This window comes from Hippopotamus amphibius, chromosome 14 (assembly GCF_030028045.1).
Source record: "Hippopotamus amphibius kiboko isolate mHipAmp2 chromosome 14, mHipAmp2.hap2, whole genome shotgun sequence".
Lineage (NCBI taxonomy): Eukaryota > Metazoa > Chordata > Mammalia > Artiodactyla > Hippopotamidae > Hippopotamus > Hippopotamus amphibius.
The window spans coordinates 4,036,859-4,056,924 of NC_080199.1; the positions used below are offsets into that span (position 1 = coordinate 4,036,859).

The 20,066-nt window shown below is 39.1% G+C and overlaps 1 protein-coding gene across 11 annotated transcripts; it reads right to left on the minus strand.

Moving 5' to 3' along the window:
- Positions 1-2,353: 2,353 nt before the first annotated feature.
- Positions 2,354-19,901, minus strand: ABHD13 (abhydrolase domain containing 13). Of its 11 annotated transcripts, none has more exons than XM_057707398.1 (4): positions 19,045-19,336; positions 17,992-18,525; positions 17,777-17,822; positions 2,354-4,630 (listed from the first exon to the last, which is right to left on the minus strand). In XM_057707398.1, the coding sequence occupies exons 3-4, from the start codon at positions 17,793-17,795 to the stop codon at positions 3,597-3,599; spliced, it is 1,053 nt and encodes a 350-aa protein (XP_057563381.1). In that variant the 5' UTR covers positions 17,796-17,822; positions 17,992-18,525; positions 19,045-19,336; the 3' UTR covers positions 2,354-3,596. The 11 variants fall into 11 exon arrangements, 9 of the variants coding, with proteins under 9 accessions (XP_057563381.1, XP_057563380.1, XP_057563382.1 ...); XM_057707397.1 differs by having other exon boundaries at positions 18,002-18,525; positions 19,045-19,335; XM_057707399.1 differs by lacking the exon at positions 19,045-19,336 and adding an exon at positions 18,647-18,960 and having other exon boundaries at positions 18,002-18,525.
- Positions 19,902-20,066: the final 165 nt, after the last annotated feature.

Here is a 20,066-nt window from a genome sequence, read left to right on the forward strand (position 1 = left end):
TGAATATACTATTTCCAATTAGCTAAGATGATGTGCATATATGGCAATATAAGTTAACAGAAGTGCTTTTCATTTTCTACTCTGATTTAAAAAATAGATGTCTGTGCTGTGTCATTTTCCAACTTTACCTGAGTATGAAAATACATAAATTTAAGCGGATAATCAAAAAGGACTATGACTAATTCTTTTCACATTTCTTTCTCCGTAATTGCTGTCAAACACAATAAGAAAAAAGGACAGGGGGCCAGTGGAGGTTTTCAGTATATCTCAATCATGACCTAATTTAAAAAGTGACTTCTGGGCTTCCTAGGTGGCACAGTGGTTAAGAAACCGCCTGACAATGCAGAGGTCATGGGTTTGATCCCAGGTCCAGGAAGATCCCACATGCCACGGAGCAACTAAGACCGTGTGCCAAAAAAAAAAAAAAAAAAAAGTGACTTCTGCAACATCCTCTTTTAAGGTTTACAGTATTTATTCCTAACCTCGAGGATGCAACTCAGACAAAAGCTACACTTTGGCTGGGTGTGCAGGATAGTTTATATAAAATTGAATATGGCCTTAACCTTTAATTCCACCCAAGCCCATACTCACCTCAAACCAAATCTTATAAATATAAGAAATGAGTATGAAAGCGTCAGGTGGTATGAATTCTCAATAAATATTACAATATCATTAATCTGTTGACACATTACCAAAGATAGAACTTGGGTTATTATCAACTGTCTACAGTCACGAAAAAATAAACTTAAGCTGCCCCATAACAAAATTCAGGATACCATTTTAATGAAAACACCAATTTTACAGTCAAAGTATTTGCAAAAACACAAGGTGGATGCAGTATCAGGCACTTGTTAGAAATGCCTTGCATTCAAATGTTCTGTTTTGTATGTTATGCTTCCTTTTCACCAGCCTCACCAGTTAATTATTCCCTAGCTCTACCTTTAAGAACTAGTTCACATTTCCCTCTCCAATTGTTTCCATCCTATTAGTATTATTTTATCTGTTACAAATGATTTCTTCCCATATTTTGCAGTATCTTTTTTTAGGATCCTTTTTGCCATTTTACCCCCAATAATCCCTTTTAAAATAACGGATCTTGATCTCAATGAATTTTATCTTGCCATGTTTAAAATCATTCTAGGATTTCCAAATTACAGTAGCTTGATAACTTAAAAACTCATTCCGAAACTCCTACAGGCGCTCTTGCATAAGTCAGCCAGAAATTAATAAACAAGATGGACACACACGTATTCCCACTAAAATGAGTCCAAAATGAAGGTGTGACTCATGAACAATTCACGTTTTATAAAGACCAATTGCTTTGGCCACAAAATTAGACATGTTTTAAAAAATGATGCCATGGGCTTCAGGGACCCCTGATAATAGGAGTTTGTCTTCTACACCCTTCCCTTCTAAGGAAAGAGTCTCAAACACAGAAGCTAGGAAGGAAAGATGTGCTACAACCCTAGACACAACCTCTTCCCCTTGCTGCACAAAGAAAGGCTTCTCAGCCCAAAGAGGAGAATGAAGGTAAGGATGGGACACACGTACTGCCATGTGAAGTCCTGGCTCAAAAGAAGGAGAGGAGGATTGCTAATACACCTGGAGTACTAAAAAGAAGAAAAAGAAAAAGCAGCATAAAACAAAACAGTGATGAAGAAAAAGCTTTTTACACTTCAGCAGCATAATATTTATAACTAACACTGATAAATTCCTCCACAGTGTACTAGACTAAATGATCACATGAAACATAGGGTACTTTGTAAACTTTAAAGAACGATACCAGTCCAAGGTGTGACATGTAAGCTCATGTCTAAATACACTACATTTTGTTGCATTAACTTTTTTCTTTTTAATACATTACTATTTAGGATAGTCATTCTACATAGCAATGATTGACAAGATGAAAAGTAGCCTTTAATTGTAGTGAATTTGTACATACAAAATACACCTTCCATGATATGCGTTTCCAACTTTTTTAAAAAAGCATGACTTTTTTTTACAATTTATAGAAAACATTATCCTTTAGAAATCATACTTGCTATAGTTTATTCTTTTCTAAATACTAACATAAAATAAGAATGTTATTTGGCAAAAGTATTTCTAGCCCTATCTCCATGGAAAGAGTTTTAAATTAAGGTCAAGATTATTGACCCATTATTTCTTTACCCTAGCTGCTTGCACAAAGCCAATAAATATAGCTGAAATATTCAAAATATCATATGTTAAAGCTGACATAACAATGTACAGAGCTCAATTACATCTAACTTTTAAGGACTGTTTGAAACAACTTAGGTTATATTTTTTAAGGTAAATCCTATAAGTTTTAAGGGGCTCTTTTTTTTAAGTAAGATTTTTCTTACTCTTCTCTATGTCTAGATACTACCTCCCACTTACAGCCATTTAACTGTTAAATGTGGTAACAGGTTCTATGATCTCACATGTAGGAAATAAATGAATAACACTCCCTAAAGCTGTCCCCTGATGCAGTTCTTCTATTTCATAGCTGAAACATTAAACCAAAGAATATGGTTTTCACTTACTTTTGTTTTTCTTTTATTTTCAGCAAGTCCAATAAATGATATCTTGGCTTTAGTGGGACAGATATACCTAGATACCTGGACTTAAAGATCAAATGTGGGAATTCTTGCAAAATAGTATGTACAACAATGTAATGATAAGACTTCCTAATTAATTCTTAAACAGATTCTAATCTTCACTATGACTGCTACTAGTGGTTCAGCTGTAGACTTACAAAATTGACAGAAGCTAAAATTCTCTTCGCCACCAAAATTACAAATGTTAAAAAGTTCAAATATGCACATCAAAGCGGCAGTAAAATTCTCAACTGCTATTTTTACATGCCATGATCCAGACTGTACCTAACAAAACACGGTACATTTATTTATATTGGAAAATGGGGTCCCATTTATTTGTAAGAAAAAGCTGGATCTCAGCATTCACCAGAGCAAAATTCAATGGCAACCTGCACACAGGCCTTAATTTCATTTCTTGCTAAAAACAAAATAGAGTTTACATAAAAATAGATATAACCCAGGTTACCATATACATTGGTATATGACCAGTACTATTTACATTAAAAACACTGCATTGCATAAGTCAAGGAATAAAATACCATCATGCATTTCATTTTAACTTTAAGGTGAAAAATGCAATTACAGAACTAAGTTTGTACCATGATTGTCCCAATAGTTACTAAAGGAATAATACCCAAAGGTTTCTCGTTTACATGTCTCCTTCTACACTTAGTCATTCATCTAAGTGTCACACAGATTATACAACTTTAGCAAGAAGAAACTTTTGAATATAATACGCTATTATAATAGCATATTAAACTAAAGATATGGATACATAACCACAATGAAAGGTTCGATGAGAATGTACGAAATAATCCCAATAATTACAGTTCTTCAAATGTAAAAAACTATTTGGATCATTTTAAGGGAGCACTGAAGTCCTTTCAAAGTTTAATGTCACTCTTCAGACAAGTACAGACATAACACACTTCTAGAAAGGAACATTCTTTATCATTCTGCATGAATTAAAATACAGTGCATTAATCAAAAAGAAAAGCATTATATAATTGTTACATTAGATGAAGTTTTCGCCATTTCTTCAGGAGAATGACTCTTTATTACTTCTCTGATGAACTGTTCAAGGGCAGTGAAGTAACCCTGGCACTGCCATGTGTCGTTATGTGTTCCATCAGGAAAAATGGCTAATCTCTTAGTCCGAGATGGGGAGAGTTCATAAAGTTGCTTCATCATTACTGGTGGGATTAATTGGTCAGAGAGTCCAGAGATGAAAAGAGAAGGCATTCTGCACTGAGAGATTTTTCTGTAGGACAAAAATTTATTTTTGTAGCACCATAAAGGAAGGTAACGCATTGGAAAGAATGAAAATAAAGTGCTGGCCATATGCGGTATGCTTAAAAATGTGTTCTCCACCATGATGGCTGAAATCCTATGTGAATTTTCAGAAGCCAGATGAATAGCTACTGCTCCTCCCAAGGAACGGCCAAAAAGAAAAATTTTTGTTTTGTCAAGGTCAGGTCTGGTCATCACATAGTCAAGCACAGCCTCAGAATCTAAGTAGAGTCCCTCTTCACTTGCTTCTCCTTCACTTTTTCCATATCCTCGATAATCAACAAGCAAAAGATTAACTTTGAGGTTAACCAACATAAGCAATGCATTCGGTAACCTGTGACCTATGTTGCCTGCATTTCCATGAAAATAAATTATAGTTGGGGAATAGGGTGAATTGTCTCCAGTGTATCTTATCAAAATAAGATTTAGACGCACTCCATCTTTGGTTCTGATGAAAATGTTTTCATGTGGAATACCAGTCGGCATGGGGACATAAAGGCGAGAGGAAGATGGCTGCTCTGGGAAATAAAGCAATACATCCTGGAATTTATACAGAATACCAGCTATTGATACAAATATCAACAAAAGTAAGATAATGCCTCCATACAGATGGAAAGTCACTATTAAAGGTAAAAGAGAAATACGGCAGAGAGCCCAAGACCATGAAGCCAGAGCTATTAGCCATCTTTCCACAAAGTTCCACAGCATCCAGGACTTTTCCATTGTGGCTCTCCGTAAGTGCCCTAGAGAGAGAGAGAGAGAGGGGGAGAATCAGTAATTCAACATATGTCTATTATTTTGAAAGTTAGATCCATGATGTAATAAATCATGGTACTAGGTGAATCCTTGGAAACCTACATCAATCCATCCATAAAAGTGACTGTTCTAATCCTTCTCGTCCCTTCAGTTCTCAAGGTCTCCCTTCTCCCTCCACTGCTGTATTTATGAAAGACAAATATTCACCAAATTATATTCATTTTCTAAGAAAATGCAGGTACTTCCATTCAGGTACTCTCCTTGATTTGACAGAAAAATAAGCTGATGCCATGCTGCCAATATTTTACACGAGGGAACGAAGGTTCTGGAGCATAAGCAGACTGGCCGTGCCCCAGTTTGGCAGGCAGAAGAGCCCCGAGACCAGCGAGCGTGCTTCTAAGGCTCCTGGTGCACCCACTGCTCAGCTAGGTAGCGTGAGGGCAATTTTTTAATTTGAGGTAAAACTGACAACATTACATTAGCTTCAGGTGTACAACATCATGATTCAGTATTTGTATATATTGCAAAATGATCACCACAATAAGTCTAGTTAACATCCGTCACCATACATAGTTACAAAATTGTTTCTTGTGAGGAGAACTTTTAAGATCTATTCTTAGCAACTTTCAAGCATGCAATACAGTATTATTAACTATAGTCACTACCTTGTATATAACATTCCCATAACATATATTTTACAACTGTAAGTTTATACCTTTTGACCCCCTTCTCTTATTTTGCTGCCTAGCCCCAGCTTGTGGCAACAACCAATCTGCTCTCTGTATCTATGAGTATGGGGTTGTTTTATTTGTTTTTAGAAACCACGTGTGAGATCAGAGTATTTGTCCTTCTCTGACTCACTTTACTTAGTATAATGCCCTCAAGATCTATCTGTGTTGTTGTAAATGGCAAAATGTCCTCCTTTTCTATGGAGTAATATTCCACTGTGTGTGCACACACACCCCACATTTTCTTTGTTCATTCATCCATCAGTGAACACCTATGTTGTCTCCATATCTTGGCTACTGTAAATAATGCTGCAATGAACACAGTGCTATATGTATCTTTTTGAGTTAGTGCTAAATTTCAAGTCTTTAATCCATTTTGAGTTAACTTTTCTGTATTGTGTAAAACAGTAGTCCAGTTTCATTCTTTTGCACATGGCTACCCAATTTACCCAACACCATTTATTGAAGAGACTGTCCATTCCCCATTGTATATTCCTGGCTCCTTTGTCATAAATTAAATTGACCATACATGTGTGGGTTGATTTCTGGGCTGTACATGCTGTTCCACTGATCTATGAGTTTTTCTGCCAATACCATACTGTTTTGATTACTATAGCTTTGTAATATAGTTTGAAATCAGGGAGCAGAAGTCTCCAGCTTTGTTTTCCTTTCTCAAGAATGCTTTGACTATTTAGGGTCTTTTGTGGTCCCATACAAACTTTAGGATTATTTGTTTTATTTCTGAGATAAATATTACTGGAGTTTTGATAGGGATTGCACTGAATCTGTAGATTGCTTTGGGCAGTATGAACAATATTAATTCTTCCAATCCATGAGCACCAAATACCTTTCTACTTTTTTGTGTATTCCTCATTTCTTCATTAATGTCTTATAGTCTTCAGTGTTCAATTCTTTTACTTTCTTGGTTAAATTTATTCCTAGGTATTTTATTCTTTTTTTAAATTGAAGTATAGCTGACTTACAATGTTTTAGGTGTACAGCAAAGTGATTCCATTTTACATATATATTATAAAGTTTTTCAGATTCTTTTCCATTATGTTATTAGAAGATACTGAATATATCTTGGGCTATATAGTAGGTCCTTGCTGTTTATTTTATATATAGTAGTGTGTACCTGTTAATCCCAAATTCCCAGTTTCTCCCTGCCTCATTCCACTTTGGTAACCATAAGTTTGTTTTCTATGTGAGTCTATTTCTGTTTTGTAAATAAATTCATTTGTATCATTTTTTAAATATTCCACATATAAGTGATACCATATGATATTTGTCTTTCTCTGACTTACTTCAATTAACATGATAAGCTTTAGGTCCATTCATGTTGTTGCAAATGGCATTATTTCATTCTTTTTTAGGGTTGAGTAATATTCCACAGTGCACACGTGCATCTGTGTGTGTGTGCACGCACATGCGCGCACGCATGCAGGTTGCTCCCAAGTCTTGGCTATTGTAAATAGTGCTGCTATGAACACTGGAGTGCATGCATCTTTTTGAATTAGAATTCTTGTCTCTTCTGGATATATGACCAGGAATGAGATTGCTGGCTCATATGGTAATTCTATTCAGGTTTTAAGGAACCTCCATACTGTTCTCCAAAGTGGTTGCACCAATTTACATTCCCACCAACAGCGTATGCAATTTTCCTTTTCTCCACAACCTCTTCAGCATTTATTATTTGTAGACTTTTTGATGATGGCCATTCTGACTGATCAGGGTATGTGGTATCTCACTGTAGTTTTGATATGCATTTCTCTAATAATTAGTGATGAGCATCCTTTCATGTGCCATTGGCCAGCTCTATATCTTCTCTGGAGAAATGCCTGTTTACATCATCTGCCCATTTTTTGATTGGGTTGAGTTTTTAAAATTATTTATTTATTTATTTATTTATTTATTTATATATTGAGCTGTATAAGCTGTTTGTACATTTTGGAAATTAAGCCCTTGTTGGTCTCATAGTTTGTAAATATTTTCTCCCAGTCCACAGGTTGTCTTTTCGTTTTGTTTATGATTTCCTTTGCTGAGCAAAAGCTTTTAAATTTAATTAGGTCCCGTTTGTTTATTTTTGCTTTTGTTTCCATTACTCTAGGAGACGGATCCAAAAAAATATTGCTGCAATTTATGTCAAAGAGTGTTCTCCCTAGCTATTTTATTCTTCTTTGTGGAACTGTAAATGGGATTGTTTTAACTGCTCTGATAGTTCATTATTAGCATATAGAAACACGACAGATTTTTGAATATTGATTTTGTATCCTACAACCTTACTGAGTTAGGTAGTAGACTGAGGGCAAATATTATTAAAAAGGTAGTTAACAGATTCTAACCTATCAAGACCAAGCCAACAGAATTTATTCTCAATGTTTTTACATTATAGAAAAAAAAATTAAACTAGAGTGAAAAATATTTTCCCTATTTGGAGGTTCTCACAGCTAAATTTAAAAAATAACTTAAACACTAGTTTCTAATATTGTATCAACTTTAAGAAAAAGTCTAACAATTTGTCTTTCACATCTGATTAAAAAGAAACTTTAGATTGCTAGTATCGTGAAGTATGTTCAGTCTTTTATACAGTCCTTACTGCAGTTTCATACCAGTGAATCAACAAAGATTGCTACGGTATACTGATAAGGCCATAAACAGCTGGGGGATAAGTGTGAAACAAAAACACAGAAATTCTATTTGAGAACCAGAGATAAATGAAGAAAATGACTTACTGCAGGAAAAGTCTTTTTAAAGTTTGTTGAAAAATATAACTGATGTAAAGAAAATACAAAAGAAAAGCTTTCAGAAATCACTGTTATCAAATAAAGTTTATGTACGTTGTCTTATAAAGGCAAAAGAGGTGAAAAGTTATAATTATTCTTATGTACAACAGTAAACATCTACTTATTTACCAATTTTTTTAAAAAAATTATTCTTTTATTCACTAACAAAACTACCATAAAGTTATTCTTAAATTTAATAAATAATTGTTAATGACTTATTTTTTAAATTTTACTGTATGCCAAAAGCTAACAAATGTGGCATTTTAGTTCATCAAATTAGATTTAATCACTGAAAATCAAGTTAAATTAGACTGGCTATAAAGATGAGTTAGATGATGATTTAACAGATTCAATTTTTCACTATTATCTCACCCAAAATATATTACTATTTTGCTAAACACGTACTTTCAAATTTGAATTCTTGTTCAAATGACTCTCTGAACACACACCAACAGCACAGCATTTTACTAAAGCTTCTCTGAAATCAACACTGCCACCCAGTTGTAACAAGTTTTATTACAATAAGCACTATGTTAGGCCAGAGAAAAGCAGGTATGTGAGGTAAAACAAAAATCCCAGCTTAAAAACTACAGAAGCAATACCTGAGCACTAGGTGCCAGACCTGGATAAGAACCAGACTGAAAGAGGCGACACTACAGCAGCAAATAAGCCAATTATACTGAATACTGAGAAACCGTTCCAGGTCAATAATCAATGCCGTTTACCATCTATGACTACTATTCATCAACAGCTTACATGAGACAGGGCAATCTATGATCCTTCACTGTAGTGGGTTAAGTCTCAACTATACATCTGACCACTTCAGTTTTTCATGTAATGCTTAATTTTATTTTTATTTATTTAAGTAAAAGAGGAATGATTTTCATTTGTATCCAGAAGCTGTATTAGGAAAATCTGAAAACAGACTGGGATTTACTTTAACACCAAAATAAAAAAAAAAAAAGTGAATTTGTATAATGATTAGGATTAGCAAGGTTTGGAATATAACATACAAATACACTAGAGCACTGTATCATGTAGAAAATAAGACACCATTTAAAATATTTCTTAAGTGAAAAAATACACTTTTTTTCATAGTCAAGCCAATCATTTATGACAAGAGTATCAGACAGATGAGTAACTCAAATATCATTTATTTGGTGATATAGTAGAAAAAACACTAAAATTCCATCACCCTTAAAGTCTGCTCTACCATATATTTGTTAAACAATCTTGGGTGTAGTGCTTATTTCTAGTTTGAATTCCTTTTCAGTAGAATGAGAATTTTAAAAACGCCTACTTATCAAGCTGGTCTGCATTATCAAATAAAACTAACAAAAAAGCATTTACAAATGCTATAGATATATTAACTTTATTTGCTTTTGCGACTAGTATTTCTGGCTGTACTACTACCTTCTTAACCATGTTCTGCTTGAATTAACATCAAAATCAGAACTTACCAAGCACCTGTAAGAAAAAAAATCTAGAAATTTGATATGGGCATGGCAAAGCACTTCTACAACCTGGATAATCAGGAGTGAACAGACTCAGTTTTCCAATCAAAGTTCTCATAAAAAACTAATACAACACCAAAAAAATATAAAGCTCCTACTACATGGACAGGGCATATTTTGAAATTCAAACCACCTATATAGATTAGTTAAATTTTTCAATTTTCAAACTTTGAAAAAATATCTCGTTATAAAAGTAGCCTCTTAATTTCTAATTTTGACACACAATACTAAATTGAACTGTGTAAGGCCAGGAACTGTGTTTTTCACTATTGTATCCCTATGGGTAGTACACCAGTTTACATATACTCAAAACTAAAACGTTTTTAAATGAACAATCCAGTAATGTATCTAAATTATTAGATTTCTGAGAAAACACAACTGCATTCTGAGCACTGGAACATATATGAGACCGGACATTAGAAAAAATGGCATATATGAGTCCATTATTGGTTAGGAACAATAGGAATTAACCTTGCAGTTTTCCACCAAGCCTGAAAAGTCACCTTAATTTAAGAACTTTGTGATAAACAAATGTAATCTTGCAATGGATTGTTACACTGTGAAAGTCAATAAAAGTCAATTCATTTTGAGGAATATCAAATGAAAGTCAATTTTAAGGACAGGTGACTAAAAACTGTTCTAGTGTGTGTGTGTGTTCTCTTTAATATATTACAACATATTTGTGGTTTACAAAGAGACCTCCACTCATTACTGCCTTATTTTTCCTAACCCAATTTGCCAAGAATTTCTGCTCCCCCTTCTGTATCACACCTCCATGCTCTTAAAGGAACTGTATCTAGCAAACAATACAGGAAGGATGTTTTATTTGATGAATTTGCTGAAACTATCAGCAAGGTACAATTACTGGAGCCATCTGCTGAGATGTCAAAACCTCACATAAAGCCAGACGCGATGATGGTCAATAGGAATGAACACTGCCTCCAATACAGTCCCGTGCACAGATTCTAGAGCTAGCAGAAAGTTCTCCAAAAAATTCGTGTAAATAAAAGGGTGAACAAAACCTTTCTTCATGAAAAAATGACCTCTAGTTAACCTTCCAGCACTGTTTCCCTGGAAACCTCATACAGGTGGGATATCAGCTATGTTTCTAAGCAACATTTTGTGTGATAAACCTGACCCCTATTGGTGAGCGGAATCTGGACTGCAAGGACAGCGAGCAGGTCTGCACGTGCCCACTGGGAATACAAAGAGGGGCTTCTCTGAGTGCGATAAGATTTGTAACTGGCGTACCCTCTGCTGAGGCCTGGACGCCATGCCCATGTGCTGCAACAGAAGATGCTGCTTCCTGTAGAGTGAAGTAGCTAATCACAGTGGCGCCTGCTCCCACCCATGTGTCATCTTTCCACCAGCCTCAGCTGGCACTTGGAACAACACTCCTGATGCTGCCAGGCCAGGGTTTCTAAATGCGTCTTTCAACAAAGCAGAGGGAGGCTGGGGCCAGGTATAGTATTGGGTCTTTTGAGAATGTCCAGCTGAATCCAAGATCATTGCTGCTGGTCGCGTGGAATAAGCAGAGCAGTTAGTTACCCCTTAAAGAGCACGTCCTATGAGGCAAACATTTATGAAATGTGTTGTCAGAAGAGACGGATTATTTGCCCGATTCTTTTGCATGCTGCAATGCATCTGCTGATTACATTTTTGCATCATAAACAATCAAGAGAGATGGTGAGTTTCATACACTAAAAGTGAAATCAGAGTTTATACTAATTAGAAAAGTTGCTTAGAGGGAAAGAACATTAGACCTGCAGCACACAGAAGCTTGGTTAACCAATATCCCTCATCTTCCATGCTGCTTCTACATTATTACTATGTTTTCGAACTTATGCCTACGTCTTAAATAAATACCTAACTTATTCTCATTTCTCAATTCTGCCTTTGCCAAGTTATCACGCCAGCTCTCAGGTATCAAATGTCTTTAAAGCCCATCTATCTGTGGCTTCAACCACCCCAGTAACTGCTAACTACTCACTATTAGAGAATCTGATGCGTGAGCTCTCGTGATGATCTCTCATAAAAAGCAAACCTCACTTGCTAGTAAATCCAATGGATTTTTCTCAATCCACAATGCAACACTGTACTCCTAACTGGCACCTAACCTGGAATCTTCCTCAATGTTCAGTATAATCAAACTCCTTGCTTCTCCCTCTAACCCTCCCCTAAACATAGGCATTTTCCAAGGTCCTGTATACCCACTCTTCTTCCCCTCAGGGATTTCATTCCTTCTCATGCCTCCAACCATCGTACTTGTGAATTATTTCCATTCTCCATGTCTACTCCATCTGTAATCTCAATTTATCTGTTCCTTGAGTACCTGATGCTTCACTAACAACTCAAACTTCTCCAAAACTAAACAAATCCTCCTCATCTAATGTTTTACATGATTTATGTTCATTATGAACAAAAAAGCATGATGTGTAGACAAATACATTTTTTTAAAACAATTGATTCTAGGGCTTAATATAAAATAACATGCAAACTAAATTTAATTATGTTACAGAATCAAAAATAGGCACATTATTATAACATGTACAGGTCTTATATGTGAATGAAAAAAAGTCAACCTTAAAAGTAATTTTTGTGCTTTTTATTTAGATGAAGTGGTTAGAGCTGTCATATTGATATGAGTGAGCATTTCTCAAGAAATAATCCAGTAAAAACACAACATTTTTTATTATAATGTATAGACAAAGTAAACCTAATCATGATTGTTTTCTTCTTAAAAGAATGGTTTTGAAGTATGAGTAATATCTTTTTACACTCTGTAAGCACTATGATCACATGAATGAAATGCACAGATCTGGGGATGATCACCTTGAGAATTTCATGGTCATCATGAACTTTTGTTCACCTTTATTGCTCTATATGCTTCCTATCTTTAACTATTAGCCCATATATGCATACAGTAACCAATTTAAGGCAAAAATATAAACTATTTATAGCTGTGAAGCTGTCAGAACCACCACCACGTTGGTTACAGTGTTAGCTGAGTGACAAGTCAACTGAGTGAGTGATGGACATGCTCACCTGACCTCCACTAACCACCTCATGTGCTCCCTCATCTATGTAGCTGGAGGACTGCAAATGGCTCCATTCCTAAGGAAAAATATTTACACAACTGTTCTATAAGCTGAGACTTAAAAAAGAGAGAGATCAATACCAAATTTATGCCTACCCTCAATGACATGAGTCCTCAGACCACAACTACACGTCCCCAGGGGAGTTCTCAAACCGAGCCCAGACCACAAAATGGTCCCAGGGTAGGCTTCCCAGACTCATCAGATTCCAATGCATCCCATCATACTATTTAAAGATTAAAGACAATGCCACCAATACTTGCAGACATCTGAATCATAGTGCTTAGACAATACAGACTATTTAAAATTTATAAATATGCAGTTTTGCTCTTAAGTAGTTCATGATCTACTCAGTAACCCTCCATCTACTCAGGAAACATGCATGGACATATATAACTGTACATGTCTAACGTAAATTTAATTATAGAGGAGACAAGGAAAACCAGAGGAAGATCACACTGTCCTTAAATACAGCAAAAGAAAAGCAAAACTTTAACTATGTGTCCTTCACAACATAATTTTAGTAATCTCTGGATTTCATCATGCTTAAATATTTAAAGAAACCATGTGGGAATTTTCGCAAATTTTTAAAAAACAGGACAAAGCACAACTCCAGGGTTAAGAATTTCTCTAACTTTTCCATCAAGCAGCTGTCTATGCCTCTTATTTTTATTCATTTAGCACACTTATTCACAGGAACTGAAAGTATTCAAACAAAATCTAAATAAATACTTGGCAAGGACAGTGTAAATTAAAGTAGTTGAACTGGATGAACTTTAAGGTCCCTACTAAACCTGAGATCTTTCTAGGCCAGTGGTTTTCAAAATGTGGCTGTGGATTCCTGAGGGTCTCCGAGGTCCTCGCAAAGGGTCTTTGAGATCAATAGTACAAGTATACTAAGACACTATTTGCCGCTTCACTGTTTGACATTTGCACTAATGGCACAAAACCAATGATGGGTAGAAGTGCTGGTGCCTTAGCAAGAACCGAGACAGCGGCACCAAATGTAGGACTCACTGTATTCCCTACCATATGTCAACCAACGAGCACACTTCTTTTTAGCATTTTGTGTGACAATGGGTGACGAAACAAGGGGGACACGTGAAGCACTAATGCTGTGTACTGAATACACATGAGCTGTGGGCTGAACTGACTGCTTTACTTAAGTGGCACCATTTTTACTTAAAAAGACAACTGACAAACTGTGGTTACTCAGACTTATGTGTTTGGCAGACATCTTTCTGGAAAATGAATGAAGTTGCCAATAGCTTCCCACAACTTAGAGACTTTTTGATGGCACTGCAATGGTAATGATACTAACAAATGTGATTTTTGATAACCTACTAAACATGTCACTATTTGGAAGAATCTGCCCAGCATGACAAACTAATATTTCCAAATGACCAATGATTGATGTCACAAAGATCAAGCATGGGTAAAAAATTCATTAAAAGGTAAACCAATGTATTTTACTTAAGAGACGAAAAGTTCTTTGATATAGGTTTCAGATTCCACAATGTAACTGACCTTTAAGAAACTACCATCCATTGAGTACCTCCACAATTATCTGAAGTGACTATGAAAATACTCCTTTACAACTCTAAATTTGGGTGAACCTGATTTCTCCATATATTTCACCTAAAACAACCTACCATATGAGAATGAATGCAGAAACATAATAATCTGCCTGTCTTCTATTAAACAGACATTAAAGATATTTACAAAAATGTAAAACAATGCCATACTCCTTGCTAATTTTTTTGGCAAAGACAGCTGTTTTGCATAAAGAGGTTATTATGTTAATATGTAAAAGATTTTTTGCTGTTATTTTTAAGTGATAAAATTATATATTTTATAAACTTCCAGTCAATTTAGAAGACAATAAATATCTTTCTAAATAGTCTACATATACAAAACCTCTTTGGAGTCCTCAAGAATTTTTTAAAATGTAAAGGGGCTCTGAGACAAAAAAAGTTTGAGAACCACTGTTCTGTACTGCCTAACTATATAACCTGATTGCCTTTTTTTCTGCAGAGACTTGCCACCTTCAAATTAAGAATGATGTACTACATTAATTTAAATCTTTTGTGTATTATAGTACATACAGGTTACTAAAGCTTGCTAGATGCTGGAAGAGAAATATCTTCAATAAAAACACGTAACTTTCTTCAGGTTCCCCAGGATCATGAACATAAGACAGATGAGAAGCTCTGGGGAGACGACCTTTCAGCCTGGGCTAGGGCTCTGCATCCCCCCGAAGGGGGCTTTCACCTCTTCAGGGCTGCCTCACACATTCTCAGGTGACTAGCCATGTCCACGTTTAAACATGGGGAACCACTCTGAATGGGTATCCTTTATACCACTTTCCAAGCTCCTACATGTGTGAAAGGAAGCAGTTACCTGAATAATCCCTAGGGTCTCACAAATTCCACTGTACAGCTGACAGAGAAAAATTAAAGCTTAGAATTGGAAAACAGGCACTGGATTATAAATAATATTGTCTTTACTAACTGCTATAGTGGAAAGTTGGAGGTCCTGGTTATGTGACTTTTAAGAGTAACTGAAAAGTTACTGAGAGATATAGGGCTCTAGAAACCACAGATGTGCACAGACATAGTGATTTCATGTTTCAGTTGAGGTTTGTAAAATATTTTACTCATCAAACATTCTCAGTCTCCTTCCCAGACCCAGGATGTCAAAGTAACATATTTTTAAAGAGCACAGAGTCAAAGTTGTAGAAAATAACTTTGGCTAAACAGTCTTCAGGTTGAACAACAGACACAGTGTGTTTCAGGAGTGTGTAATTAATGGGAGGGGAGGAAGAAAGGCCAGGAAACAAACACCCAGGGAACCCTGAGGAGTTTCCATGAACTGTGCAGTGTTTTTGCTTTCCTTTGTTAATGGAACTCAGGTTATTCCCTCCAGTAAAAATGTAATGTAAATGATGCAAACAGTACATTAAAGATGAATTCCAAGTCTAGAGTAACAACCACCCTCAACCTCCTCCTCACCAAACACTACTATCGCTCTCCCTCTTAAGCTGAAGCTGGCAGTCTCGTCAGGTCAGTCCTTTACCCAGCAATGTTTCATCCAAAAATTTAAAATACAGATCAACAACTTAGATATATCAAGAACTAAGACTCAAACTATGGGAATGGATACATTTAATTATGACTGCCCCAATACCAGCAGAGTAAATTTGACGAATACATTACTCTTTCAATCACAGATAAAATTATATTTTAATGAAGGTTGCAACTGTCTCACACACAAAAGTAAACGCTAATTATTCTTATTTTTTAATTGTGAAAGTTTACATGGTATTGCACAGTATACATAGTCACTTACTGATTCTGTCAACAGTAAAAGACAGTCTTTGAAAACTATAAAAGATGTTTTCCCTACACATGAATTAAATATTAATTCCCCCCAAACAATCTGACTAAAGAGTAAGCAACTGTAAATACAATTTTTTAAAAGTCATAAATGTACTATTATTTTAAAGACCTTTGTACCCATCTCAATTGATAATTTTAAAAATAAAATGTTTAAAAATAAAAACTGCTCATACATTAAAAAAAATACCAAGTGACAAAACCATGTGTAGGTTCAAAGGAAGCCTAAAAAGTGGAAAGTGAATTCATGTGTCACTCCTAAGCGCGACATCACAAGGGCAGAATGGTATCCTCTGGGGGAATTCACAGCTTTCAATCACATTTCAAGTAACAGCGAAGGCAGATTCAGCCTTCTTGCATCAATGTACCTCCTTTTCTGCTAAGCACTGGAAACTTAAAAACCATGCCAGCTGCACAGCTGAAATGGAAACACAAACAGCAGCTATCAGTGTGCTGGAGACACCACAGAGTGAATTATCTATTTCCCTAATGGTTACCCACACGTCATCAATAATGAAAGAGTGTGTATTAATAGTCCTATGGGACAAATGAACAGTAACTGCCTATGGAGATGCTGGACAGTAACTGAATAGTTCAGAGAACATTTTAAACTGGGATTTAAGTCGGCGTGAGCAGACACGTGCAACGTCATGCTAGGCAGCAACTTAGCAGCATTTCTGTGCTCTCCATTCCACCTGAAGCACAGAAGACTTGGCAGATGGAGTCCACTCCGAGAGGACAAAGGTAACAGGTTCCTATCACTATGGAAGTCAATCACAACTTGTTCTGACTTTTTCGATTATAAATATCAAAGAAAGAAAATGGTTAAAAAAAAAAAACAGATCCACAAGGCTAAAAATGATGTTAGAATTAAAACTGATAATGAAATTCAAGAAGTTTCCAACTTATGAAGGGACAGTGTTCTAAATACTTTAATATTAACTAAATGGATGAAAGCTAGAATTTATTTTCTTATAAAATCAATGTTACAGAAGAAGTAAGATTCTCAGGCTAGCTCATAAATGTACACAGTTCACATCCTGAAAATACTACAGCTTTGCGATTCCAGTACAATGCACTGCTGTAAAAGTTACGACCTACATGAAACAGTAACGTAAAATGTAAGTTTATTATGCAGTCTATCATTTGAAGGAAAAAAGTCTTAATTAGAAAAACGAGAACTCTTTTTTTTTTTTTTTAGGTCTATTCTAAAAAGAGTATCTACGGGCCTCAAACATTCCTGAAGTGACTAAACAAGTACTAGAAAGATTTTAGAATCTCTGAGTAACAACTGAGTTCTAAATTAAAGAAAAACAGAGAAATAGAAGTAGATTCCCGAGGTAAGTGATAAGGGAGGAGACATCACAGAAAAATGTTGGGCTGGATGGTTTCCTGTACCCACCACTAAAGTCATATTGTTAACCCAGGACAACTTGGTGAGTAAATGCTCTCTTTCAGGCCTGAGGTGTGTCTGGGAAGGCAGGAGGCGTGCCAAGATCCGTGTGTACAGACACTCATAAACCGGCTTACTTTCATCATTGCACAGGACCTACCAATGGCAGGCAGTGGCGTGCAGGGGGAAGGAGTGTGTTTTCAGGCTCGGTATGTTAATAGCTACCTGGCTTTGGCCAACTCATTCAACCTCTCAAAATAGACGTCTCCTCCTGTATAAAAAGGGATCAAACACTTTACTGAAACAAGGCTGAGATCAAATATAATAGCGTGTTAATAAATGCAGCTACTTGTATGAGACGAAATTTAAAGCACTTTATTGTCTGCTAGAGCAGAGTAAGTGAAAGTAAGCACAACGAATTAAATAATGGTAGGACTCACTGCAGAATACCTGAGTAGTTGCCCACGGGAAGCAATTAGGGCGATGCCTTATCTTTTCTTCTGTCAAACCCCAGATGGGCTGGCAGCTCCTTCAGAAAGGCTTGCCGGGACCTCTGCGCCCCACTGCCGAAATTGCCACACCTAGTAGTTTGCACAAGTTCACGCGGCGGCACTCGCTGCTGAAGTGTCATCTGTCTGCTTTACACGGACTGTGAGTTCCTTGATGACAGTGACATCATCCTATGCAAATCCGTACTTTCGGCGACAGAGAGAGGCCCGGCACGCAGCAAGTCTCCACCACCAGCTGCGGAGTGGAGCGGCCCCGCTCTCCGCGGGACAGTGACGACGGCACACTGGACGGGCGACCACGAGCTCTTCTTTAAGGGGATGAGACCTGAGCTCTCAGCAGCAGATGCGTGGTGATCCTGAGGGTGCACACGAGCACGGACGCCGCCGAGAGCCCCCGGGAGAGAGTCCAGGGGCATCGAGCACCGCGGCCGGACGCCTCGAGCTTCGCGTCCCTCTCCTCCGTTCCTGCGGCAAGTGGACAGAAGCCCGAGGGCGGCGGGATGGAAGGCTCCGCGCGGGGTCCCGGGGACACCCTGGGCAACAGCTCTGGCGACGCGCGTTGCAGGGAACCCGCGCGGACACGCACCTGCGGCGAGGCTGGCCTCCGCTCCACGTCGGGGGCCCGCGCGCTGTTTCTGGAGCGCCCCAGCGTCGCCGCCGTGGGACCCGCGGGTCTGAGCCCGTCCGCGGCGGAGCAGGTGGGGACCCCAGGCCTGGCGCCCGGGGCCGGGGGTCGGGCCGCCCCTGCCCCGTGCGGCGGGGTCCGGGCCGGGCTGGCCGCGGCAGGCTGCCGGGGGCCGGTCCCTGCCCGGCCCCGCAGACACCCCCGACGGCGGGCTCCCGGCCCCGCGCCCCCGGAGCCCGTCGGGCGGCTGCGCGCCTCGGCCGCCGCGCCCGCGCCCGCGCCCGCGCCCGCCTGGCGGCCTCGCCCTCGGCCCCGCGCCCCCCGCCGCCGCCGCCCCCCGCGGCCCGCCCCGCACTTACTCAGACGCGCTCGCAGACTGCGCAGTCGGCCGCGGACCCGGAACCCGGCGCCGCGCAGCAGCGTGCTCCCGCGCCGCTTCCGTCGCTCCTCATCGTCCTCCTCCAGCCGAGGGGCCGCCGCCGCCGTCGCCGCGGTCTAGCCCGGAGCTCCCGCGGGCGCCGCTCTCGGCGCCCCCACTTCCGGCTCCCGCTCGGTGCAGCCGGCAAATACCCCCGCCGGCTCCCACATCACCTGCGCTCGCCTTCCTCCCGGGGCTGGGACCTCGGCCCGCCCTTCCGGGCATGCGCAGAGCCCGCGGCCGGGGGGCGGGGCGGGGAGGGGGAGTCCCCCGCGACGGCGGCCCGGACGGACAAGATACCCGTGGGTCGCGCCGGCGGCACGCGCGCACGTGCTCGCGGTGGGCCGGGTACCCCGCGGTGGGGCGTCCCGCAGCCTCTCTTCCCTCCGGGCACCGAGAGGTCTCCCGCCCGCCCCTGAAGCCTCCTCGGGGAGAGCTCGGAGGCTTTACGCAGGCTGCCTGCTGCCTGCGGGACGCACTTCTTCCCGAAAAAACGGCGTCTGCCCCGGAGGGTTCTTGGGGGCATGGGAGTGGGTGATGGCTCCGACATCGCCTGCTTAACTCTACTTCTCTTTTTCTCTTCTCCCATCCCAGCCCGCTCCTACCTTTGTCAGGGCGGACCGTCACGGGCGGAGGCATGTTGTATGAGGCCCAAAACGGGTACCGTTTAGACGGCCCTTGTACAGAAAAAGAATGCAAAATTACCTTACTTTTGCAAATGTTACAAAAGCACAAGACCGTGAGAACATTGCGAGGGCCCCTCCCAGGGCCTTGGAAGTGACCACACAAATGGGCTCCTGAACCCGAGTGGTCGTTACCTTCAACCTACGCACCAAGATGTACTCAGTTTTTATTACAGATGTCTGCCCCCACCCCGGTCATTCCCTGTCCTCTGCGCCCTGTTATACATACAAAGGAGATCTCACGATGCTTTCTAAAACTTGGAACCTAGTGCCAGATTGA